The sequence below is a fragment of the Trichoderma atroviride genome, chromosome 2, assembly GCF_020647795.1.
Source record: "Trichoderma atroviride chromosome 2, complete sequence".
NCBI lineage: Eukaryota > Fungi > Ascomycota > Sordariomycetes > Hypocreales > Hypocreaceae > Trichoderma > Trichoderma atroviride.
In genome coordinates, this window is record NC_089401.1 from 6,790,001 (window position 1) to 6,814,396 (window position 24,396).

General features: G+C 53.9%; 6 protein-coding genes across 6 annotated transcripts; 3 read left to right on the forward strand and 3 right to left on the reverse strand.

The window, feature by feature from the left end:
- Window positions 1-53: 53 nt before the first annotated feature.
- Window positions 54-5,235, forward strand: TrAtP1_005131 (uncharacterized protein; the record flags this gene model as incomplete). Its single annotated transcript, XM_066112595.1, has 2 exons — window positions 54-3,417; window positions 3,500-5,235. 2 exons carry the CDS (start codon window positions 54-56, stop codon window positions 5,233-5,235), a joined length of 5,100 nt encoding a protein of 1,699 aa, XP_065968680.1.
- A 1,992-nt stretch (window positions 5,236-7,227) lies between these two features.
- Window positions 7,228-8,670, forward strand: TrAtP1_005132 (uncharacterized protein; the record flags this gene model as incomplete). Its single annotated transcript, XM_014083200.2, has 2 exons — window positions 7,228-7,455; window positions 7,630-8,670. The coding sequence occupies 2 exons, from the start codon at window positions 7,228-7,230 to the stop codon at window positions 8,668-8,670; spliced, it is 1,269 nt and encodes a 422-aa protein (XP_013938675.2).
- A 13-nt stretch (window positions 8,671-8,683) lies between these two features.
- TrAtP1_005133 (uncharacterized protein) lies at window positions 8,684-10,010 on the reverse strand (the record flags this gene model as incomplete). Its single annotated transcript, XM_066112596.1, has 4 exons — window positions 8,684-8,946; window positions 9,050-9,068; window positions 9,128-9,303; window positions 9,974-10,010. The coding sequence occupies 4 exons, from the start codon at window positions 10,008-10,010 to the stop codon at window positions 8,684-8,686; spliced, it is 495 nt and encodes a 164-aa protein (XP_065968681.1).
- A 3,237-nt stretch (window positions 10,011-13,247) lies between these two features.
- Window positions 13,248-21,950, forward strand: TrAtP1_005134 (uncharacterized protein). The gene is made up of 4 exons (XM_014084446.2): window positions 13,248-13,912; window positions 13,973-14,238; window positions 14,306-19,170; window positions 19,242-21,950. Exons 1-4 carry the CDS (start codon window positions 13,718-13,720, stop codon window positions 20,777-20,779), a joined length of 6,864 nt encoding a protein of 2,287 aa, XP_013939921.1. The 5' UTR covers window positions 13,248-13,717; the 3' UTR covers window positions 20,780-21,950.
- Window positions 21,400-21,876, reverse strand: TrAtP1_005135 (uncharacterized protein; the record flags this gene model as incomplete). The annotated part of the gene is made up of 1 exon (XM_014083516.2): window positions 21,400-21,876. The coding sequence occupies one exon, from the start codon at window positions 21,874-21,876 to the stop codon at window positions 21,400-21,402; it is 477 nt and encodes a 158-aa protein (XP_013938991.2).
- Window positions 21,951-22,493: 543 nt separating the features above from the next.
- TrAtP1_005136 (uncharacterized protein) lies at window positions 22,494-24,227 on the reverse strand (the record flags this gene model as incomplete). The annotated part of the gene is made up of 1 exon (XM_066112597.1): window positions 22,494-24,227. One exon carries the CDS (start codon window positions 24,225-24,227, stop codon window positions 22,494-22,496), a length of 1,734 nt encoding a protein of 577 aa, XP_065968682.1.
- Window positions 24,228-24,396: the final 169 nt, after the last annotated feature.

A 24,396-nucleotide genomic window follows, 5' to 3' on the forward strand; every position in this document is an offset into this window, starting at 1 on the left:
TTTCTCTCCCTCGCAGCCTCCAGAGAGAGCACAGCACCTCTGCTGCGTAAATCATGGAGGACGCCGCCTCGGATGCCGGGCCCACGGCCCAACAACAGCGATACGACGATCGTCCCAACGCCGCCGCAGTCGAGATATGCCGGATATGTCGTGGCGAAGGCACAGAGGAAGAGCCGCTCTTCCACCCGTGCAAATGCAGCGGCAGCATCAAGCACGTCCACCAGGACTGCCTGATGGAGTGGCTCTCGCATTCGCAGAAGAAGTACTGCGAGCTGTGCAAAACGCCCTTCCGCTTCACCAAGCTGTACGCCCCCGACATGCCGCAGTCGCTGCCTGTACACGTCTTTGCCAAGCACATGGCCAGTCATCTGCTCAGCAACCTGCTGGTGTGGCTGCGGGCAGCCGTCGCCATCAGCGTATGGGTGTTTTGGCTTCCCTACTTTATGAGGGCTGTGTGGTCCTTCATGTTCTGGATCAGTGACGAAGGCTTGGGTGGCTCCATCATATCGCGGATCAACGAGACCAACAACACCATGTCGGCAATTCCCTCCTCCATCTTGGCCATTGGAACATGTCCTGCCAGCCCCCTGTTAGCGGCCACCACCACCTCTGCGGCCGAAGTCGAAGCCGTGGTAGGTCAGCTGGAGGGCAAAGATGTTTCCGATTACTTTGTGCGATTCCTACTCAACTCATTCACCTCTCCATACCTGGCCTCCGACGGCGAGCTGGGATACGCGGCAAATGCATCTGCAGCGTTGAACAACGGCAGTCAATTCGCTACTGCAACGACCCTCCTCAGCAACGTTGGCTTTCTTGGTAACCTTACTCGGAATGCAAGCCTAAATCGAGCCATCGTATCCGTATTGGAAGGGCAAATCATCACGGTTCTGGTAATCATCTCTTTCATACTCATCATCTTGGTCAGAGACTATGTTGTCCAGCAACAGCCAGAAATCAACATGCGGGCTGCCTTTGCTGCCCCCGAAAATGACTTTCAGGTTCCTGAACCAGACGAGATTATTCAGCCAGAGAACTTGCCACCAGCAAATCCTCGCCCAACAGACTCAGACGATGAAACTTTGGAAGACAGCGATCAAGTTGGTGATCAGGACTGGCAACGGATGCCGCCAGGACGACTCGCGCCAGCTGGCGAGGAAGCATTGACTCCAGACTCTTCAAACCACTCGACGCCCGATCACGATTCTTTTCCGACTTCTAGCACGAATACCTCCTTACAGAACGATCAACTACACTCTCATGCACGCCAAGATGCCGATGAAGGTGATGCTGCAGAGGAACCGAGCAGTCTCGATGATTATCAGCGAATTTATGGCCGCGCTAACGGCGACCTTCAAGACATACTGCGAATCATCGAAGAAGAAGGTCTACAAGAAAAGCTTAAATACTGGGTTGAATTCACACGGCGATCCGCTTCTACTATTGAAAATACGAGTTATGAGCATATAACGGACGAGGCAGACCAAGAGCACCCCGAGCACGAGATTGACTCGGATCATGACACACTTCAGTCTTCCTCTAACTGGAAAGGCAAGGAGCTATGGTCTCCCACGCAGGCAGATGCCGACATCTCAGGGCCTTCAGATGCACATGAGGATGAGCTCTTTGGCGCTGCCTCAAGACCACGCTCAATGTCGGATGGCCTTCAGGGACAGTTCTCGGCTAACCCGCTGGCGAATAATTCATGGTCTTTCGATGCACTTCCCGTAGATGACAAGTCCGATGAACTCTTCCAGTCCCTCCCTGCTATTCAAGAACAATTTGCACAAGACTTTAATGATGACGAGCCCTCGGGAGGGTCCTCGGGACAGTCTAGAGACTCCGGTGACGAAGACGACAGCCATTTGAGTCGAGACGCCTATAGGCGCCTCCCAGATGGAGATGTCTATCAACGCCACCCTCCAAGAGAACTCCAGCAACCCCTCCCGGATCTGAATGCGAGAGAACAGCGCTTGGATGCTGGAATCGAACCACAGCCGCCTCATGCCAACGGCGCTACCGAGGAAGCAGCCGTCAATGGCGGTGATGCCCCAGCAGCTGGCTTCGCCGACAAGGTTGCTGATTTCATGTGGGGCAACATGGACGACCTGGATCCTCCAGCCGGTCCCCGCGCTCTTATAGTTGCCGCTCATCGAGCAGCTTTTGACGACATGGCTGCCGAGGAAGCGGTCGAGCGAGCTGCTGGCCAAGGGGCCCCAGCTGGCAACAATAACCGGGAGGATCTTTGGGTCGACATTCCTGCGGAGCCCAACGGCGACGATGGCGAAGGCATCGCTGCGGACGACAACGCTGCACCCTTGGACCCTGAAGCAATCGAGGACATGGAAGACTTTGAAGGAGTCATGGAGTTGATTGGCATGCGTGGACCTATTGCAGGCCTTTTCCAGAATGCCATTTTCTGCGCCGTCCTTGTGTCAGTCACCATCTTTGCTTGCATCTTTATCCCATACAACATCGGCCGTGTCTCTGTCTGGCTCCTTGCAAGTCCCATGCGGGTCGTGCGCTTGCTCTTCGAGCTCTCGAAATTGCTGCAGGACGCCACGTTCCTAGTTGGTGGCTTGGGTTCCTGGTGCGTGTTGAATTTCGTCGACATCTTCGCGGCCGTCATGGGCGGCTCCGTCAAGGCCCATATCGTTTCAGCCAGGAAAATGTCCTGGGCGTTATGGACTGGTGCTGGCAGCAGAATCTGCACATTCCTTTTCAAAGACTTCTTCCCCATGTCAGCAACAGAAATTCACAACTTCTCCGCAGTCAGCCACGATGCGCTCAACATTGTCAAGGGCAATGTCGTGTCCGTATTTTCCAACATCAGCGGTAGTCTAACTACAGCGAATGCGGTTGGCTTGGACAAGATTATGGCTACTTCAACGACTCTGCTCAGCTCCGTCTTTGAGACAGCTATCAAAGTCTCGTCTCTCCTCACAAAGCCCAGTTCGTGGGTCATTGACCTGAGCCTGGCTGAAGAATGGCCTTCGTTGGATCCGCAGTTGACGTATTGGTCTAGCCTGGACAGATTCTGGGCCATCCTAGCTGGTTACACCACCATGTTCTTGATCGGTGCTCTGTATCTGAAAAAGGGCAGCCCATTTTCGAGAAACGCAATAGTGCATGCGTGGGAAACCGGAGTTATCGAGTCTCTCCAACAGGCCAGCGGAATCATGAAGGTGATCCTCATCATCAGTATCGAGATGCTCGTTTTCCCCCTTTACTGCGGTCTACTTCTCGATGCGGCCCTGCTGCCACTCTTTGAGAACACTACGTTTACGAGCAGAATTATCTTCACTTGCAAATATCCAATGACGTCGATTTTTGTACACTGGTTTGTGGGCACTGGTTACATGTTTCACTTTGCTCTTTTCGTTTCCATGTGTCGAAAGATAATGCGGCCAGGCGTATTGTGTGAGTTCTCATTGCCTCCTTCCATCCATTCTCTTGGTTTTTTTTTTTCCTTTTCTCTTGGCTAACAGTTTTGATATCACAGACTTCATTAGAGATCCTGATGATCCCGAGTTTCACCCAGTGCGCGACGTGCTTGAGCGAAATCTCACAACGCAACTGAGGAAAATCCTCTTTTCTGCTTTCGTATACGGAGCTCTAGTCATCGTGTGTCTCGGTGGCATCGTATGGGGCCTGTCATTCGCCATGCCAAGCGCACTTCCAATCCACTACTCCTCCAACGAGCCGGTACTGGAATTCCCGGTTGACCTGCTCTTCTACAACTTCCTCATGCCACTTGCGGTCAAGTTTTTCAAGCCCAGCGATGCGCTGCATACCATGTACACGTGGTGGTTCCGCAGATGTGCACGGGCTCTGAGGCTCTCGTACTTTCTCTTTGGCGAGAGGAGGGTCGACGAAGAGGGTGTTTTACATCTCCCAGCCGAAACGCCAGCAGGCAGGATTCCTCATATGGGATACCTGCTCGAGCTTTCGCACGCTGAGAATACACCTGCTGAGAATGCCAAGATTGTTCCAAAGACCTGGCGCGATACATTTGAGGGCGGTGACTCGAAGCCCACTACACGCTTGAGTTCTAGCGAACGGAAGGCTCATCGGCATAGGAAGGCTCATCTCGTCGAAACCCACCAGCTTGTCAAAGACGGCAGATTTATCCGAGCCCCCGCCTCTGATCGCATCAAGATTCCAAAGGGGCAACAAGTGTTTTTGACCGTGAGCGAGCGCAACCACCGGAAAGATGGCCGTGCGGACGACGACATATATTCGTCAGATCAGTATCTGCAGGTCTATATACCTCCGAATTTCCGCACAAGGATTTTCACATTTATTCTTTTGATCTGGCTATTTGCCTCGGTTACCGGCGTTGGGTTCACCATCATACCCTTGGTGCTTGGCAGAAAAATATTCAAAGAGCTTATTCCAGACTACATCAGAACGAACGACATTTATGCCTTCAGCATCGGAGTCTTTTTGCTCGGCTCTGCTGCATACGCCGTAGCCCGCCAGCATGTCATACGGGAAAAGATTGGAAAGTGGATTCGTGAGGCAGAGCGCGATATACTCGAGGGCGAGGTTGCTGGACGAATGGCACGCATCGCTATCCACGCGGCCAAGCTCTTTTACGCATATACTGTTCTGCTCGTGGTGTTCCCCTTGCTGACCTCTGCGCTGATGGAGCTGTACGTGGCCATCCCGCTGCATACATATATGCATCCCCCAACGGCAGTTTCGCTGAAGGACGAGGGAGCCAACCGCCACACGGTCCGTGTTATCCAGTCCTGGGTCTTGGGGCTGCTCTATCTGAAGCTGGGCAGCCGGATGGTTACATCGCTGTTTCCAGATAGCCGGGCCTCGACGGCAGTCCGTAACATTGTACGCCGTAGATGGTGGCTACGGCCCAACGTGCGCCTCCTGACCCGAGGATTTGTCGTCCCAGGCCTCTTGATATCCTGTGTGGCCATCTACGGGCCGCCAACGGTGGCAGGATTCATCATCCGACACGCTGGTCTTGCCGGAGGCTCTGCGCCAGAAGACGCCGCCGCTGCTGTGACGGCGACGGTGATTTACAGACAGTCGTATCCTATTGCGGCGTGTGCCGCCATGCTCGCCAAGCATGCCGTGGGATTTGTTAAAGTCACAAACCGGTGGACGGCGAGCGTCCGGGATGAGGCGTATCTGATTGGAGAGCGACTGCACAACTTTGGGTCCAGGACATCGAGCGCTCAAAAGACAAAGGTCAGGGCTCGACGGGTAAATGCTTAGGACGAGTTGGGCTTCAGATGACTATCAGTCTTGAGAATGACAAGGGACCTATTTAAAAGGGTGGCAACTTTAGCATAGTTGGCTTGGGCACCCAAGCAGGTAAACGTGAGGCTGTTTGACGATTACTCACATTGGGCAGCGACCTACCTGCGATGACGACTAACCTAAATGGATGGAAACGACGGTTCAATGAACTATATTCAATTTTAGTATAAAATAGAGCGAGAGTGGAATAATAAATTAGCTCAACGCGAAGTATCTTGGGTGATGTGGCATTGTGGTCCAAGGCAGCTGAGGCATAAACCATTTACCCTAGACCAAGACAAGAGCGCCATGGTTTGCATCTTTTATTGTGCCCAACAAATGAGTATTGGGTAGTGAGAGGCAAGTCTAACTTGGTACAAAGGTCACTAATAAACACAAGAACGGTCTAGCAGTAAAATGCTTGCACCATCGCGTGGCCGCCAACAGCGTGCAAGTCACGGGCTGCTGTCAGCTGAAGCCATCGACGACAATAAACTGGGCCTTGATCATTTCCCTACGCACGTCGCTATGGAGCCTCCCCAGCGCCCAGCGCCCAGAGACGATCTGACGCATGGCGAATGCACCCGAGCATCATGGCCTACATGCCAATAATTGCCTGCATTTCTGTGCATGCGGCGCTCCAATCAGACGCGGCGGGAGTCGAGCGTCTGCGTCTCGTGGCCCGGCGGCTGCATGCATCTTATGCGTGGGTGCGCTGGCAGATTAAGCAGAGCCCACTATTCCCTGCTGCCGTTGGTGCTGGATTCAGGGCACCTGCTGGCTGCTGCTGCGCTCCAGACTGCACCCCGAATTAACGGAGCCCAGCGCTGACCTGCAGCGGTTCCTAGTGGTCGACGGCGGCGCGCCACGTGACCCACAGGGGGGATCATCCCGCTGTAATCACAGCGACCAGCGCCCGAGCCAGCAGTGGCCACAGCCGCCAGCCCGTGTTGCCCATGGCTGCGCGGCCCGCCTAGGCCGCAAACAGCATAGCGCTCGCCATTTCTGATGCAGCCCCAAGGAGAGTGTCGCATCAACATTGTCACGGGCCAAAACATGCAACCTGCAAACCGCCAGATCCAGGCTTTTGCGGGCTTCTTACGCTGTGACGGCTCCCGGGAAGGACCTTTTCTTTGTCTGAGGCCGTGCAGGACCAGAACTGGCAACCGGCAACACGAAACCACGGCCACGGCCTGGACGACGAAACGCTGCGCTGCGCTGCGCTGGAACTCTCGCCTCGCCTCGACTTGGCCGCCAGAATAGCGACGCCGCACTCGCCAAATTTGACTCGCTCATCGCGGCTCCTGGTTCTGGCATTCTGTCCGCCTGCTCGCGCATAACAGGGGGGAGCGCATCGAAACTGCTTGCAGCAAAATCGAGCCTTGGGAATCCCCCTCCAATATATCGGTGAGCGCATGGTTTTAGCGTCCATGGGGCATCAGCGTGCTGAAACGGCCATTACTGACCCCCGGTGAAGGCAGTCCGCGAAACACGGGCTTCGCCAACGGTCGCATCGCCGCGATCCACGATCCGATCCTCGATCTCGCTCGATCCTGCGATTAAATCAATCTAATCGCCAAACGACATTTCTGCTCTCTTTTTGCCTTCTGCTCTTAGTCTTTCTCTCTCTCTTGCTGTTTTGCTGCTAGCTCGGGCTCAGTTTGGCTCGCCGGCTTTCCGACGATTACGCTCTTTGACGATCCACGATACACCACCACTTTGTCAAGTTTCTCCTTTGTCTCAACATTTATCAGTTAAACGCCTGCGAGCGCTCCGACGACATATTTTCGCGACCCCGAGCCTCATAACGATTCATTCTTTACCGATTTTTCATTTTTTTTTTTTTTTTTTTTTTTACCTGTCAGTTAGGTCGCACAGCATTCCATGACCACACCGCCCTTCTCAGCGAGAGAGAAAAACGAACTCAGAAAAGACACAACAACAAATAACTCATAGCTTTGATCCGCCATGGCTGAGCCGCCTTCCTCGCCTCCCAGCGAGGCTACCGGTGCCGAGGATGCCTTGTCCTGGTACAAGGCGCAATACGAACTTCTCGAGTCAGAGCTCGCCGAGTTCCGCGAGTCCAGCCGAGAGCTGGAGCAGGAGCTGGAGAAGGATATTGAGCGAGCAGAGAAGCAGGAGAGAGTTCTGAAAGACAAGGCTGATAGCCTTAGATTCGAGGTGGAAGAGTGGAAGGTAAGCTGAGATGCGCTTCTTTTTCTTTTTTTCTGATCCAAACCATCATTCGATTTTGGAGAGGGGGGCGTTTTTAGCTCTACCCAACCCCCTCTCCAATTGCGATTGCTTCACTTTTATGTCTCAGGTACAGCGGCTAATCCCCAATTTTTTTTTCCCCTTGTTTTCGCACAGAGAAAATACAAAGACTCCAAATCAGAGACTGCCGCTGCGCAAGCCTCATTAGAAAAAGAAATTACATCACTACGAGACGCGAACCGCACCTTGGCGCTGAGGCTGAGAGACTCCGAGGTTGCCAACGATGATTTCGAACGCCAGGCGCGAAACACCACCTCCTCGCTCGAGGACATGGAGTCCAAGTTCAACCAGGCCGTTGAGCGAGGAGTCCTGATGGAGGAGGAGATCAAGATGGGCGAGCAGGAGCGAGAGGCTCTCCGCATCGAATCACAGCGGCTGCGAGAGGAGCTTTCCGAGCTCAAGATTGAAGCCGAGCTGATGCAAGACAAGGCCAAAAAGTACGAGCGTCATTCGACCATGTCGTCCGACTTATCGCTCCTCGGCTCCCCCCACATTCGACAAGACCGCGACGGACATGTCCGTGGACTCGGCTGCGAGCTCGCCTCTTATTTCAACCCCCCCTCGAGATTACCAAAGGTCTGGGCGCGCCGACTCCCGAGCTGCTGGATCCACCGTCACCCCCAATGTCAGACGTCTCTTCGCACCCGCGGGCGCCATCACGGATCCGGACGCCGGCCCCTTCGACAATGCGCCGGACCCGAATGCCGTCGGTGGATGCCGGCTCGAGGGCCCGTGGAAGCACGCCGGCTCTTCCAACGGGTGGGCGAACTGCTACGGGCGGCCGCCCGTCAATCAGCATCAGCAGCGGCGGCGGTGGCGGCGCATCTCTCCGCTCATCCACCAACACCAGGTCAAACGTGTCGTCCCGCAACAGCAACTACAAGATTCCCGCGTCCAACTCCCTCTCACATATCCGTCTGCTCACGGCCCAGATGCAGCGCCTCGAGGCCAGAGTGCACTCTGTACGGTCCAAGCTCCCCGCTCCCAACGGTGGCAACACTCCGCCTCGCCCCCCCTCTCGGCCTGCTTTGGCTGCTGCAAACTCCAACGCGTCGACTCCTACGGTTCGCTCGCGCAGGCGCGCTACCACTCAGTCGTCGATATCGATATCTTCTTCGTTGGCCGGGGACGACTTGACGCCCACTAGCAGTTATGCTTCACCGTCCAAGACGAACCACACGCCGAGGATAAGCACATCTGGTGTGAATCGACTCTCCTTCAGCACCCAGCTCAGCGACAAGGGCTCAGAAGTGAGCCGGCCGGTCTCACGATCCAGCCATACATCCAGCTTAGCATCGTATACCAGGCCAGTGTCTCGCAACGGCGTGGCGGCCCCACAGCGACCAGTGTCGCGAAGCTCCGTTTCAGGGGTTCGGACACCGGTTGGCCGGCCGGCATCTTCCTTCAGTTCCACTGGTCGTGGTCACTCTGGCAGTGTTAGTGGCAGCAGGAGTGGGATCGATTTCCTAGGGGAAGACTATGAGCCCGTGTATCGCACGCCTAGTAGGCGAGGTACCTTTTCCACCAGGTACGACCTAGGGACAAGCATCAGTGGCATGCCGCCGCCGCCGCTACCGGTGAGTGGCATTCCTACACCTGGGAGTGGAATACCCGCAGCAGGCAGTGCGATACCCGGTCCCAGCTTGAGGCGGCAGAGCGGAAGTAGGCGAATTAGTGTGAGCAACGGCAGCATCAGCGGCGGAGGCGTCTCGATTCGATCGGGCCGCACCAGCACAACTGGATTCAGGAAACTGGGCGACTTGGGCGAGACTTATTGAGCACAATGAGCGATTCCCTGTTTCGAGATTGCACAGCCGAAATGCTCTCCGAGATATCATTTTTCCTTGATACCTTTTGTTTTCACTTATTCTCTTCCCATTTGCCAATTTTTATCCATTTTTTTCTCGTTCTCGCTTTGCGTTCAATTGCTTGTCTGTAATTTTGGGAACCGGTTGCATTTTGATCGCTGTGGCAGTATGGGTCGGTCACAGAAAGGCGAACGAGGTGTTGATGAATGATTATGGGCTTGTTTTTTTTTTTTTTCCTTTTGATTGAAACGCACGGTTGGTTGCTATAATTGCCTTGTTCGCTCACTTGAAATTTTCTTTTTTGTTACAACACTTATACCTCGATCCTTTCTTTCCCTTTTACTACTATCAAAAAAGGGATTGGAGGGTCTTGTTCTTGGTATTACAACACTTGACTACACTATACGCACACATGGAAGTTATGAAGAGATGGCACGGGCTGCGCTCGGCGAAAGATTAAAACATACATTTCTATAGACTGCTTTTTCATTTGTTCTTTTTTTTTTCTGTTTTTTTTTATTGAGACTAGGAGGGTGAGTTGGAAGAGATGAAGCGGGACTTGGAGTACCTCTTGATATTGAAGATTAGTAGTAAGATAGGTAATATAGCCCCAAATGGAAAAAAATTGATACATTTGTTTCGCTCTTTTAGTGATGGCCGTTGAAACATTCAAAATTGATAGTATGTATGACCTAAAAAGAATTGGCCATTGTTTCACACTCCCTTCGATGGCCGTTTTGGTGGTGAGCACTTGTGAGGAGAATGTCGCAGAGTCGGGAATTTTGAATGGAACTATTGTTTGGGCTACCTATTTACTATTGCTACTCCTACCTACCGCTAATACGGAGGGCCAAGGTGTGCTGCATTCGGCGAAGGTCATGTAGATGGGATCGGAATGCCGAAAGAGGTTCGGGCCGGGATGGGGCGTATGCAAAGGTGTTTGGCTGTGTAAGCCCGAGGATTCGGATGGCGTTCGGATCTACCAGCAAATGCTCAGCAGTATGGCATTCAATACTCGCACGTCTATGTTAGTATCTGTTCTATGTGCTTTTGTGCCGTATTTTCTTGTTAGATGGATGGTAGATGAGTATATGCCCTCTTATAGCTGATAGCTTTGTCTGGTAGCACCAGCTGCCTTGAGCTTTATCTCTGATGTAATTGGAAGAAGGCTTATCAGTGCCTGAATCCAGCTAGCTAAGGTAGCTACGTGCCCATTCCGCTTTTAACCGCCTAAAGCAGCGAGACCTGAGATCTATCCGTTCCCCATCCGGTTTGGGTAAAAAGGCCCAATACGTACAGAAAGGCGAGACGAAAAAGAAGAAAAAAAAAAACCCTCCGAAAATGAAATGCTAGCGGGAGCCACGGAAACCGCAGAGTCCGGAGGGAGAGATCATTCCGGCGCTTTGTATGGAGTCCGATTGGCTGGAATGGGGAGGAGGGCTTTGAGGATCCACTTTGGGTTCGGCGGGGTCCGAAAAAAATTCAATGGTAATGGTTGGGGGTGTTCTTTTCTTGCTTTTTTGTTACCTGTTTGGTTTGGTTTGGTTTTTTTGAGATGCTGGCGATCTTGGTCGGATGGAGATGGTTTCGTAAAATGTGCTGTTGCTGCATTTATACAGAAAAAGCTAGGTCATGTCTCTACTTGGACTATCTGATACTGCAGTAGCACTGGCTCTGCTTACTGTGGAAGAGTGTGTCCGTCTTGGGCAGGTGGTATTTTCACATCTACCATACTGTATTGACGTTCTGTAGGCAGATAGTGCAGTCAGATAGCCGGCAGAGAAACAGAGATACGAGATATGGAGTACTGTAGCAGCCGAGACGGTTGACAAAGCCGCTCCCCCGAGATTTTGGGACCCAGAGGCAATTCCAGCGATTGAGGTTCCTACACGCGCAAGTAACGCTGAGACGGTACATTGCTCTGTCCGTTTAGTGCTGCTGAGTGAGTGTGTTGGGTGGGACTCAACAATTGGGGGGGGCCCAGAGAAAAAAAAGAGAGAATGATGGGGGAAGTCGGGTAGAAGGGACGGGTTGGAGCTGTGCTATAAGGCACGGCTGCTAATGTGTACTACTGAGGGCTAGGCGGCGACTATCTTAGCATCATCTGGATTACAGAGTTTTTTTTTTTTGTTGGCTTCAATGTTCTTGAGGTGTTTGCTGGCGGATGCTACGTTGTCTTGTTGTTGCTGTTGTTGCCTGTATACACGTATGAGTAGTTGTATGGACTTGAGATGACTGCAACAAGTACCCGTTTCCTCTGGAATTATACAAGGTGGTATTCCGCATCACGTCCCTGCCGTTGCTGCATACGGCGCATCATTTCTTGCCGTCATGATTCAATGATGCTTTTATTCGCCGACGAACCCGATTTGGGAAGCAAAAGCGGGCTGGGAGAGGCTAAGACCCGGAATCTCATTCTCGGAGGTGGGGCTGCAGATGTTTAATTTGGTGGCGATGGATCTCACTTGGCGTTGCTGTGCTTGTAAAACCCTCCGTATAGTTCGATAGCTTGTTGATGTTTTGGGTTTGGCCGTGGTTCAGGGGGGGTTTGAGTACAGTTACGTGATGGCTTCGTGCTCCCCATGCCCTGTGCTTTTTCTTGTCCGCGGGGGCCGAGAGCTGAGAAGGCTCAACTCGGCGGCTTGGACAGATGCTGGGAAAATGTGAGAAATGAGCTCGGCCCGTACTCCGTCTTACTTGTACTATCGAGGAAGTGCTTGGGATGGGATCTTGTAGTAGGGACTCCACCTGCGGTAGATGGGCACTTGTGGTAGAAGAGGTAATACGCCGCACAGTGAGTGATTTGGAACATTGATGTCGTCGGTAGCGTGCATATAGGCGGCTTATCACAGTTGTAAAAGGGATTGTGCCATTGGCTAAAGGGCAGACGGCGTAGGGATAGCAGAGACAGCCCGTTGCTCACCATGATGAGTTTATCCGTACTCCCTAGATGGTCGATAGATCCCTTCCTTCGAAGCAGATCCTCCGCCGTTGCTAGATAGAGACGTGCCGATGTACAGCCTGTAAGCAAGACTCGTCACACGACTACCCAGTATTACCAAAATAGATCAAGGCTTCTCGTCTTGATTCTACACGGACTGTTGCATCGCGTTGCCAAATTCGGCCGTGCCAATCCGATCCTTTGCTTGTCCCGGCCTGCATGTCATATAAGCCGCAACTTGGCTTGCTCCGTGACGGCAATGGCCCCGGGCTGTTATTGCAGCTCCGAATCATTTACTATACGCCATTCTACGCCATGGACTAACAAGAAGAGAGTTTGAACGGTCAAGGATAGTGCTTCGAGGACCTGCAGCTATACTCCTGATACGCCTTCTCTGGCTGGACATGATCGATCGATTCCCCGGCAGCCAGATCGCCAATGGCTGCTATACAAATAGTTGATATCACCCCAACCTTTTGCAAGTAGGGTGATGCCTTATCCACCTCCGAAAGGCTAGGTCGATCTTATACACTCGCCATCAATTCCCTCAGGGCTACACGGCCAAGAACGAGGTAAAATTCACTCCACCACCATGAATTGAAGTCGTGCTAAGCACGAGAATCAAGACGCTTCCCCCTTTTCCCCCACACAGGCAGCCCCAAGAGACCGACAGAAGCAGCCAGAAGTGATGCTGTAGGTGCCCAAGGGATCCACAGAGCAAAACTCAATGAGAGTCAAGCAATTAATCGCTGTATGTGCTATAACATGCTCTTGTACGTTTGCATTGAGCCGTGTCCCACTGACCCCAACAGATCTAGGCCACGTCCCCTGGAGCCTCCGCCTGGGCCAGTAATCGTCGCCAGAGCTGCTCCGTAATTCCCACTAAATCCACTAAATTCGCCCCGAACGCTTCGCGCACGCCCCTGCCACCGAGTCTCTCCCCTCCCTTGCCCCTCGTAGATCCTGCGATACGGCCATGGATTTTTTTTGTTCTTAATACACCCAATTCCGCCGCTGACGAGTCTGCGTGTCCCTCCTCGTTCTATTAATCCGTCTCTCGAAAGCGGGCTTCATTTTGCTGTGGCCATACTCTTTTTTTTTTCTTGCTATTCTTCGCCTGTTTCAGCCTCATTCCCTGGCGGGCCAACAAGCTGGGAGAAAACAAAACGAAACAAACAAAAAGGTCGAAGGATCACAACCACTCTCTAATCGCCTGTCCGCATAACCCCCCGGCAGGGCTATCTTAATTCGTCTTACCATTCTACCTCGACTCTGATCGACTTGCTGCTGTGCCGGCAGAATCCCTCCACGTCAGATTACCAGCCGCGGCCGATTCTGACCCTTCCTACGATCCACATTCTTCTATAATCAGCTTCTCGCCCTCTTTTTTTTCTATCCCTCCCTCCTCTACAACCCAGAGAATCACACAGCAGCCATGGCAGATTCAGCAAACGGCGTCCAGAACGGCGCCAATGGCCGGACGGTGCCTGTTGCCAACGGCAGCATGACCTACGCCGAGAAGCACAAGATCGCAGACCACTTCATTGGAGGCAACCGGCTGGCAAATGCCCCCGCCAGCAAGGTCAAGGATTTTGTGGCCGAGCACAACGGCCACACTGTCATTACAAACGTGAGCGTTTACTTGTGAGCAAAGCAGAGCAGAGCTTGCGCTGACTTGTCTGCAAAACAGGTTCTGATCGCCAACAACGGTATCGCCGCCGTCAAGGAGATTCGCTCAGTTCGGAAATGGGCCTACGAGACGTTTGGCGACGAGAGGGCCATCCACTTCACCGTCATGGCCACGCCCGAAGATTTACAAGCCAATGCCGATTACATTCGAATGGCTGACCACTACGTCGAGGTTCCCGGCGGCACCAACAACCACAACTATGCCAACGTCGAGCTGATTGTGGACATTGCCGAGCGCATGGATGTTCATGCCGTCTGGGCTGGTTGGTGAGTTTTTTCGCGCAAAATTGGGAAATTCTGCACGAGTTCATGGTACTGACAAACACAACTCTAGGGGTCACGCCTCCGAAAACCCAAAGCTCCCAGAATCTCTCGCCGCATCGCCCAAGAAGATCGTCTTCATTGGTCCGCCCGGCTCTGCCATGCGATCACTGGGTGACAAGATTTCCTCCACAATCGTCGCACAGCACGCCAACGTGCCCTGCATTCCTTGGTCCGGAACCGGCGTCGACACTGTCGAGATCGATGACAAGGGCATCGTCACCGTTGCCGAAGACGTCTACGCCAAGGGCTGCGTCAACTCATGGCAGGAGGGTCTGGAGAAGGCAAAGCAGATTGGCTTCCCCGTCATGGTCAAGGCCTCCGAGGGTGGTGGTGGCAAGGGTATCCGAAAGGTTACCAACGAGGAAGAGTTCGAGGCTCTGTACAAGGCTGCTGCTAGCGAGATTCCTGGCTCGCCCATCTTCATCATGAAGCTGGCTGGAAACGCCAGACATCTGGAGGTCCAGCTGCTGGCCGATCAGTACGGCAACAACATTTCCCTGTTTGGCCGTGATTGTTCCGTCCAGCGTCGCCACCAGAAGATTATCGAAGAGGCACCCGTCACCATTGCCAAGGCTGATACCTTCAAGGCCATGGAGGACGCTGCCGTTCGACTGGGTCAGCTTGTCGGCTACGTCTCTGCCGGTACTGTCGAATACCTGTATTCGCATGCCGACGACAAATTCTACTTCCTCGAGCTTAACCCCCGTCTCCAGGTCGAACATCCCACCACTGAAATGGTCAGCGGTGTCAACCTGCCGGCTGCTCAGCTCCAGATTGCCATGGGTATCCCCCTGCACAGAATCCGCGACATCAGACTGCTGTACGGCGTGGATCCCCGAACTTCCAGCGACATCGATTTCGATTTCAAGCTGGAGGGCACTGTCGAGTCTCAGCGCCGACCTCAGCCCAAGGGCCACTGCACTGCCTGCCGTATCACCTCCGAGGACCCTGGCGAGGGCTTCAAGCCTTCCAACGGTGTCATGCACGAGCTCAACTTCCGTTCCAGCTCAAACGTGTGGGGTTACTTCTCCGTCGGTACCCAGGGTGGAATTCACAGTTTCTCCGACAGTCAGTTCGGTCACATCTTCGCCTATGGTGAGAACCGACAGGCTTCACGGAAGCACATGGTTATTGCGCTCAAGGAGCTGAGCATTCGTGGTGACTTCAGAACCACCGTCGAGTACCTCATCAAGCTGCTCGAGACTGAGGCTTTCGAGGACAACACAATCTCCACTGGCTGGCTGGACGAGCTCATCTCCAAGCGACTTACCGCTGAGCGCCCCGACACCATGCTGGCGGTTGTGTGCGGTGCCATCACCAGAGCTCACATCACCAGTGAGGCCTTGCTGGCCGAGTACCGATCTGGACTTGAAAAGGGCCAGGTGCCTTCCAAGGAGATTATGAAGACCGTCTTCACCATCGACTTCATCTACGAGGGTTTCCGATACAAGTTCACTGCTACTCGTGCCGGTCTCGACACCTACCACCTCTTCATCAACGGCTCCAAGTGCTCTGTTGGCGTTCGTGCTCTTAGCGATGGTGGTCTCCTCATCCTCCTTGACGGCCACAGCCACAACGTCTACTGGAAGGAGGAGGTTGGTGCCACTCGTCTCTCGGTTGACAGCAAAACCTGTCTGCTGGAGCAGGAGAACGACCCCACCCAGCTCCGAACTCCCAGCCCTGGTAAGCTCGTCAAGTACTCCGTCGAGAACGGTTCCCACATCAAGGCTGGCCAGACCTTTGCCGAAGTCGAGGTCATGAAGATGTACATGCCTCTTGTTGCCCAGGAGGACGGTATCGTACAGCTGATTAAGCAGCCCGGAGCCACTCTGGAGGCTGGAGATATTCTTGGAATACTCGCCCTGGATGACCCTTCGCGAGTCAAGCAGGCTCAGGCATTCGTCGGACAGCTTCCCGCTTACGGCGAGCCTGTTGTCGTGGGTACCAAGCCCGCTCAGCGCTTCGTCCAGTACCACAACGTGCTGGTCAACATCCTCAATGGTTTCGACAACTCTGTCGTCATGGCCGATACTCTGAAGAAGCTCATTGAAGTGCTTCGCGACCCTGAGCTGCCCTACAGCGAGTGGAACGCCCACTTTGCGGCTCTGCATGCTCGTATGCCCCAGAAGCTAGACACCCTGTTTACTCAGATTGTCGAGCGAGGCAGAGCTCGCACTGGCGAGTTTCCTGCCAAGGCTCTCAGCAAGGCTTTCAGCAAGTTCCTCGAGGAGAATGTGGAGGCCGGTGATGCTGGTCTGCTTAGAACCACGCTGGCGCCCCTTACCGAGGTGCTTGACAACTATGCAGAGGGCCAAAAGGTTCGCGAGCTCAACGTCATCAACAACCTTCTCGAGTCCTACTGGGCGGTCGAGAACCTCTTCCAGAGCCGAGCTCAGGAGGAGAGCGTCATCCTGAACCTCCGAGACCAGAACAAGGAGAACATGGCCAAGGTCGTGCAGATTGTTCTCTCGCACAGCCGCATGAGCTCAAAGAACTCTTTGGTCATTGCCATTCTCGAGGAGTACCGCCCCAACAAGCCCAATGTCGGAAACGTCAACAAGTACCTGCGCGAGTCGCTGCGAAAGCTGACCGAGCTCTCTTCTCGAGCTACCTCCAAGGTCTCGCTCAAGGCCCGAGAGATTATGATCCAGTGCTCTCTGCCGTCCCTTGAGGAGCGTACGTCTCAGATGGAGCACATCCTGCGATCGTCTGTTGTCGATTCTCGCTACGGTGAGAGCGGCTGGGACCACCGGGAGCCTAGCCTCGAGGTGATCAAGGAGGTTGTCGATTCCAAGTACACCGTCTTCGATGTGCTGACCTCCTTCTTCGCTCACGAGGATCCTTGGGTTTCTCTGGCATCTCTCGAAGTCTACGTTCGCCGTGCTTACCGTGCCTATATGCTCCAGTCCATCGAGTACCACAATGATGAATCTGATAACCCTCTCTACGTGTCTTGGGACTTCCAGCTGCGCAAGATTGGCAACAACGAGTTTGGTGTTCCCGTTCAGTCTGCTGCTCCTTCTACTCCCGGCACCCCTAGCGGCCTGGAGCTCAATCGCATTCATTCCATTAGCGACATGTCATACCTCACCAGCAAGGTGAACAGTGGGCCGTCCCGCAAGGGTGTCATGGTCCCTGTCAAGTACATTGACGACGCCGAGGAGATGCTCCAGAAGGCCTTGGAGACGCTGAACTTTTACAACAAGCAGAAGAAGCAGAACAGCCAGTCTAATCTTCTCGCTGACTTGAGTGGCAAGCGAAAGCCCTTTGCTGCTCTTAGGAAGGAGTTCCAGAGCCGCAACAACGGCGACGAGCTGTCTGCCGTCATCAACGTTGCTGTTCGAGATACTGAGAGCACGGATGACGAAGACATCCTCTCGCGCATTGTTCCCATTGTCCAGGGTCTCAAGGCCGAACTTTTGGTCCGTGGTGTCCGTCGTCTGACCTTTATCTGCGGCCGCAGCGATGGCTCTTACCCCAGCTACTACACATTCCGAGGCCCCGACTACGAGGAAGACGACAGCATTCGTCACAGCGAACCCGCCTTGTCTTTCCAGCTCGAGCTTGCTCGTCTTGCCAACTTCCGCATCAAGCCCCAGTTCACAGGAAACGGCAACATTCACGTGTACGAGGCTATTGGCAAGACTGTCGACTCTGACAAGCGTTACTTTACTCGTGCTGTGATCCGACCTGGCCGTCTCCGTGACGAGATCCCTACTGCTGAGTATCTCATCTCTGAGGCTGACCGAGTCATCAACGACATTTTCGATGCCCTTGAGATTATCGGCAACAACAACTCTGATCTCAACCACATCTTCATGAACTTCACCCCCGTCTTCCAGCTCGACCCTGCTACCGTTGAGCAGTCTCTCCAGGGCTTCTTGGATCGCTTCGGTGCTCGTGCTTGGAGACTGCGTGTTGCCCAGGTGGAGATTCGCATTGTTTGCACGGATCCCCAGACTGGTATCCCCTACCCTCTACGTGTTACCATCACCAACACCTCTGGATACGTCGTGGATGTCGATTTGTATGCCGAGCGCAAGTCTGAAAAGGACGACTGGGTCTTCCACAGCATTGGCGGAACCAAGGAGAAGGGACCTCTTCACTTGCTGTCCGTCTCCACTCCTTATGCCACCAAGAACTGGCTCCAGCCCAAGCGATACAAGGCTCACTTGATGGGTACCCAGTACGTGTACGACTTCCCCGAGTTGTTCCGCCAGGCCATCCAGAACAGCTGGGCCAAGGCTGTTAAGAGGCAGCCTGCTTTGGCGCCTCAGCAGCCCAAGGTTGGTGACTGTATTACATTCACTGAGCTTGTGCTCGATGACAAGGACAACCTGGACGAGGTCAACCGCGAGCCTGGCACCAACACCTGCGGTATGGTGGGATGGATCATCAAGGCTAAGACCCCCGAGTACCCCACTGGTCGCCGCTTCATCATTGTCGCCAACGACATCACTTACAACATTGGGTCTTTCGGCCCCAAGGAAGACAACTTCTTCTACAAGTGCACTGAGCTGGCTCGCAAACTCGGCATTCCTCGCATCTACCTGTCTGCCAACTCTGGTGCCCGCCTTGGTCTCGCAAACGAGCTGATGCCTCACTTCAAGGTTGCCTGGAACGATGCTACCAAGCACGAGGGCGGATTCCGCTACCTGTACCTCGACGAGAAGGCCAAGGATCGCTTCAAGGACACTGTCATTACTGAAGAAGTTGTTGAGGATGGTGAAACGCGCTACAAGATTGTCACCATTGTTGGTCAGGAGGATGGCCTTGGTGTCGAGTGCTTGAGGGGATCTGGCCTTATTGCCGGTGCCACTAGCCAGGCTTACAACGACATCTTTACCATTACCTTGGTCACTTGCCGATCAGTTGGTAGGTTTTTTCTTTCTTTCTTTTAAACGCCCTTTGACTTTCTTTTAATAACTATGACTAACAACTTCCAGGTATTGGTGCTTACCTTGTCCGTCTCGGCCAGCGTGCTGTCCAGATTGAGGGCCAGCCCATCATCCTTACTGGTGCTCCGGCTTTGAACAACCTGCTTGGTCGTGAGGTCTACACGTCTAACCTTCAGCTTGGTGGTACCCAGATCATGTACCGCAACGGTGTTTCTCACATGACTGCCAACGACGACTTCGAGGGTGTCTCCAAGATTGTGGAATGGATGGCCTTTGTTCCCGAGAAGCGCGGCAACCCCGTCCCGGTCAGCCCTAGCCTCGATGCCTGGGACCGTGATGTCACCTACTACCCTCCCCAGAAGCAGCCTTATGACGTCCGGTGGTTGATTGGCGGTAGGGAGGAGGACGACGGCTCTTTCCAGAGCGGTCTGTTCGACAAGGACTCCTTTGTTGAGGCCCTTGGCGGCTGGGCTCGCACTGTCGTTGTTGGTCGTGCTCGTCTGGGCGGTATCCCCATGGGAGTTATCGCTGTCGAGACTCGCAGTGTTGAGAACATTACCCCTGCCGATCCTGCCAACCCTGATTCAACCGAACAAATTAGCAACGAGGCCGGTGGTGTCTGGTACCCCAACTCTGCATTCAAGACTGCCCAGGCTATCAACGACTTCAACAATGGTGAGCAGCTTCCTCTCATGATCTTGGCCAACTGGCGTGGTTTCTCTGGTGGCCAGCGAGACATGTACAACGAGGTGCTCAAGTATGGTTCATTCATCGTTGATGCCTTGGTCAAGTACGAACAGCCAATCTTTGTGTACATTCCTCCCTTTGGCGAGCTCCGTGGTGGCTCATGGGTCGTTGTTGATCCTACCATTAACCCCAACGCCATGGAGATGTACGCTGACACTGAGGCTCGTGGTGGTGTCCTTGAGCCCGAGGGTATGATTGGTATCAAGTACCGCAAGGACAAGCAGCTGGAGACGATGGCTCGCCTAGATCCTGCCTACGCCGAGCTGAAGAAGAAGCTGGAGGATAAGACGCTCTCCAGCGAGGATGCGGAGAGCATCAAGCAGCAGCTTGTGGCCCGCGAGAAGCAGCTTCTGCCCGTCTACTCGCAGATTGCCGTCCAGTTTGCTGATCTGCACGACCGTGCCGGCCGCATGAAGGCCAAGGGAGTCATCCGTGACTCTCTCGACTGGGTCAACGCTCGCCGATACTTTTACTGGCGTCTGCGCAGACGTATCACTGAGGAGTACATCCTCAAGCGCATGAACACTAGCATCCTGCCTACTCCCCAGCCCAACACTTCCAAGGCCACTGAGGCTCGCACCCAGGGCCTGAAGCTGCTGGAGAGCTGGTCTGGCATTGCCGGCTGGGACAAGAAGGACCAGGAGGTTGCTGAGTGGTACGAGAAGGAGACTCAGTCTATCGCGCAAAAGGTGGAGGCGCTCAAGGCCGACAGACTGGCTGCTGAGCTGGCCGAGGCTGTTCGCAGCAATGAGAAGGCTGGCTGGAAGGGCATCCGGGAGCTTCTGCGTGTGATGCCTGTGGAGGAGCGCGAGGCTGTCTTTACGTATCTGAAGGAGTAAATGTATGAATAAAGATGGATATGTGGGTGATTATAGGAAAGAGGCGTTTTGATTTGGAAGCGTTTATGGTTGATGTTTCATGATAGATATCAATGGCATTTTTAAAGTTAACAAGTGTGTGCCTGTAAGAGCTGAATGAAGCCTTACTCAAGTGATTTTCTATTCCCGAATTTGTCATGCTAAAAGCCCCATCTTGGAAGCGACATGCTGACCATTTGAGAAGGGTTTACGCTTGGACGCTTCGAAAGGGTATTGTACCGCCATTGAATCATTATCAAGCACTCGTGGCTTGGAAGTTGGAAAGTGTGGAGTTTAGAGACGTGGGCTTCTTCTTTTTACTTGACCCATTAGAAGATGAAGAGATGGACATGCTTACATGGTATTGTAGTAATGTATAGCGTTTACTCGTAGCAATACGTTTACTCATAGCAATACGGAATAGAGATTCTTATTACAATGCGATACTATATATTCGTCTATTTCGAATATAGTCGCCTAACCATGCCGCCCAACCCTGTCTATGTATACAATTGGCTGTCATTAAACCCAAAAGCCTTTCATCATGTTCTTTCTTCATCTTTTTTTTTTTTTTTTTTTTTATTTCCTCGTCGAATTATTCCTCAAGCATCCTCAGGCACCCTCGTCCGTATCTGCACGCCGTGCCACTCCTTGACCAAGTCGCCCAGCGCGCCATTGACCAATCGCTGCTGCTTGAGCATGTTGAGCCCCTTGAAGGCGGAGGACGTGATGTCGATGGCGTACATGCTGCCGCAGCCGCCGGAGATGTCCTGCACGAGGAGGGCGGTGGGGTTGAGCTTGGAGGCGAGGATGGCGGCGATGGAGGATTCGGCGGGGGTCATGCCGGTGTCGAGGTCTGCGTCTGTTTGTGGCTCGGCATTTTGTTGTGGTTGCTGCTGGGAGGAGGAGAGGGGAGAGGAGGAGAATTGGCGGGTGGGTGTTGAGGAGATGGAGCGGATGGTGAGCTGGGAGGCCTTTGCGGTTGCTGGTTTGAGAGAGGTGGTGATGGGCGTGATGGAGCGCGCTGGGAGGGAGAGGAGGCGCAGGCGGAGCGCGGAGCGGCAGGATGAGCAGATCATGATGAGATTGAATTGATGTTTTGAAGTGTCTTTTGGAGTTTCTTTTCTTGTTGTTTTTGGTGTAGATGGCTGGATGGAAAGAAAAGTTGATTGTAATTATTCAGCGGCCATTGGAGGGATTGCCGAAAGCCTTCTTGGTAGCGCGGGCGATGGGCCGAGAGCCGGGGCTTTGCCGGTTGGCTGAGTTGGGGAATTACCGGATTGAGCAGGTGAGCAGTGGTTTGGAGCAACTTGTTTGAATGGGCTGGGTAGATGTATAAGATACATTTATCTTTATGGTGGATCAAATTAACAGTGGCCTCTTATTGAAGAATGCATGTGTTTGTGGATTTATTGGAGCATCTGAGAAGTGTGAAGCTGTCAATTGAATCCCGTTTATAAGAGCTAGCTCCTGGTAAAGCCACTGGACTTGATACTCCTTCAGCTTGCTAATGATGTAGACGATTTCAGATGTGTAGATTAGACATTAGGTACAAATCGGTGAAATACACTGCTAGCCTGACTCCATTTTCCCTTTCCGTGCCCTTTCCGCTATAATATGCAAACATGGATGCTCAAGTAGAAATACAACGACGCAGTATAATGAATGCCTTTTCGAATTACTTCAACTCGTCAAATCACCTCACAATCCACAATCCACCATTCCCATACGCCTTGTCCTGCATCAAGCCCACGTCCGACCTCATCCCCACCCGGTGCAAAGGAATCTTATCCACCTGCCTCACCACCTTGCCCGTCGTGTCGTCCACCTTTTCCGCAAACGTTCGGCTAGACTTGACGCTCTTCAGCATCGCCACCGTGTCGTGAGGCCCCCAGGCTGCACGGCGTAGACTGGCCATTGTTTTGTCGACGTCTTGAAAGTGTTGGTTGACGAGGACCTCTGGTGGTGTGTTGTGCCCGGCGGCGGGGTGGAGATGGCCCATGAGGAGGACTTTGACTTTGGCGCTGACAAAGTTTGCGCCGTGGAAGTCGTGGATGATGTGGACTGTGATGGTGTTTTCCATGGCGACGGAGGGAGGGGCGTGGCGGGATGGTGCTATGGTGACGATGGCTTCGAACCAATCTGTGGGGAGAACATCTCCTGGGGCTTTTTCATTGTTGTTGCTGGGAGGGATGTGGATGCATGCCCAGGCGGCAAACACGCCCGGCATGCGAAGTTTGATCTGGTCCGAGACACCGCTTAGATTGGCTGATGGGATGCTCAGCTCGGAATATGACCGCCCTGTTCCAGGAACCACCTTGCCGTCGAATTTGACGGGAAAAGGCGCTTCGGGGCCAGCCTCGGAGCCAATGGTTGGCACATTGTCCATGAGAGAATCATACCTTTCCAGCTGGGCCCTTTGCCGCTGCCAGCTCTCCTGCACGGCATCGCCCACGCCGGTGGCCTGGTAGCTCTGATAGGCCACGGTGCCGGCCTTTTTGACTGTCTGGTTGGTGACAATGCTGCTCACTTGGCTGTTGACGACGGTGCTGGCCACGCCAATGTACCTGTTGGCCACGGCCTGGCCAATGGTGCTGGCGACCTTGACGCCCATTTCCAGCGGCATGGTGCTCAGGCTGGCGCCCCTCATGACGCTGACGTCGGTCGACGTGCTGGCCACGCGGAACACGGGGCTGCCGCAGAGAATCTTCTTGCCCGGCTCGGGCCCGCCGCAGAGCACGAGGCGGAAGTAGCCGTCGGCGGCCGTGGCCGGGATGCGGACGACGTGCGTCTCGCGCGGCATGTGCTTCTTGTGCCTGCCCGAGGCCTTTTTGGCGAAGCGCTTGAAGTCGCGCTGGACGATGCGCTCGTCGGCCTCGGGCGTGTCGCCCACGGCGGTCTGGCGCGCGGGCGTGACGTTGATCCACGAGCCCGTCGTGCCGGCAAAGGCCTTGATGGCCATGCCCATGTTGCCGGAGAAGCCCTTTTGCTGCATCCACAGCGTGCGTGTAGCTGGAAGAGGCTCGTCTGAGAGCACCGAGATGGACACGGAGGTGGACGGGCCGGCGTACCAGATCAGGGCGCTGGTGTGGCGGATGATGGAGAAGTGGCGCGTGGATTCGCAAGGGTGGGAGATGAGGCCAGAGGCAAAGTATTGCGCATTGCCCATGGCGGACTGCCAGAAGGAGTCTTGCGGCTTTGCATCTGCGCTCGCGTCTACGGGCAGAGTGGCGGCATGCTGCGGATGTGGACGTGGACGGGGGGGGAATGTCTGGCGATGAAGAAGTTGCAATAGAGAGTACCGAGGAGCTCTGCGTGTGACGAAGAGGCAGAGGCGGTGCCGGAGAGACTGAGAGGCCGGGATAGGGCGGAGGAGGCAAGTCATCGTCGGGAGCTGTGATGCTGATTTGGGCAGAGAAGGTCTCAACATTGATCTCTTGAGAGTATGAAGCAACGGCGGTGGCGGGCCGGATCACTGGATGAGGAACCGCCCGTCTTTGCCATTGTGACGCTTCGAGGCTGGCGGCTGATTTACTGGGCTTCAACTGCTGGACTCCTGCTGGCTGTGACGGCGATGCTTTGTCCGTGTACAAGTCGTA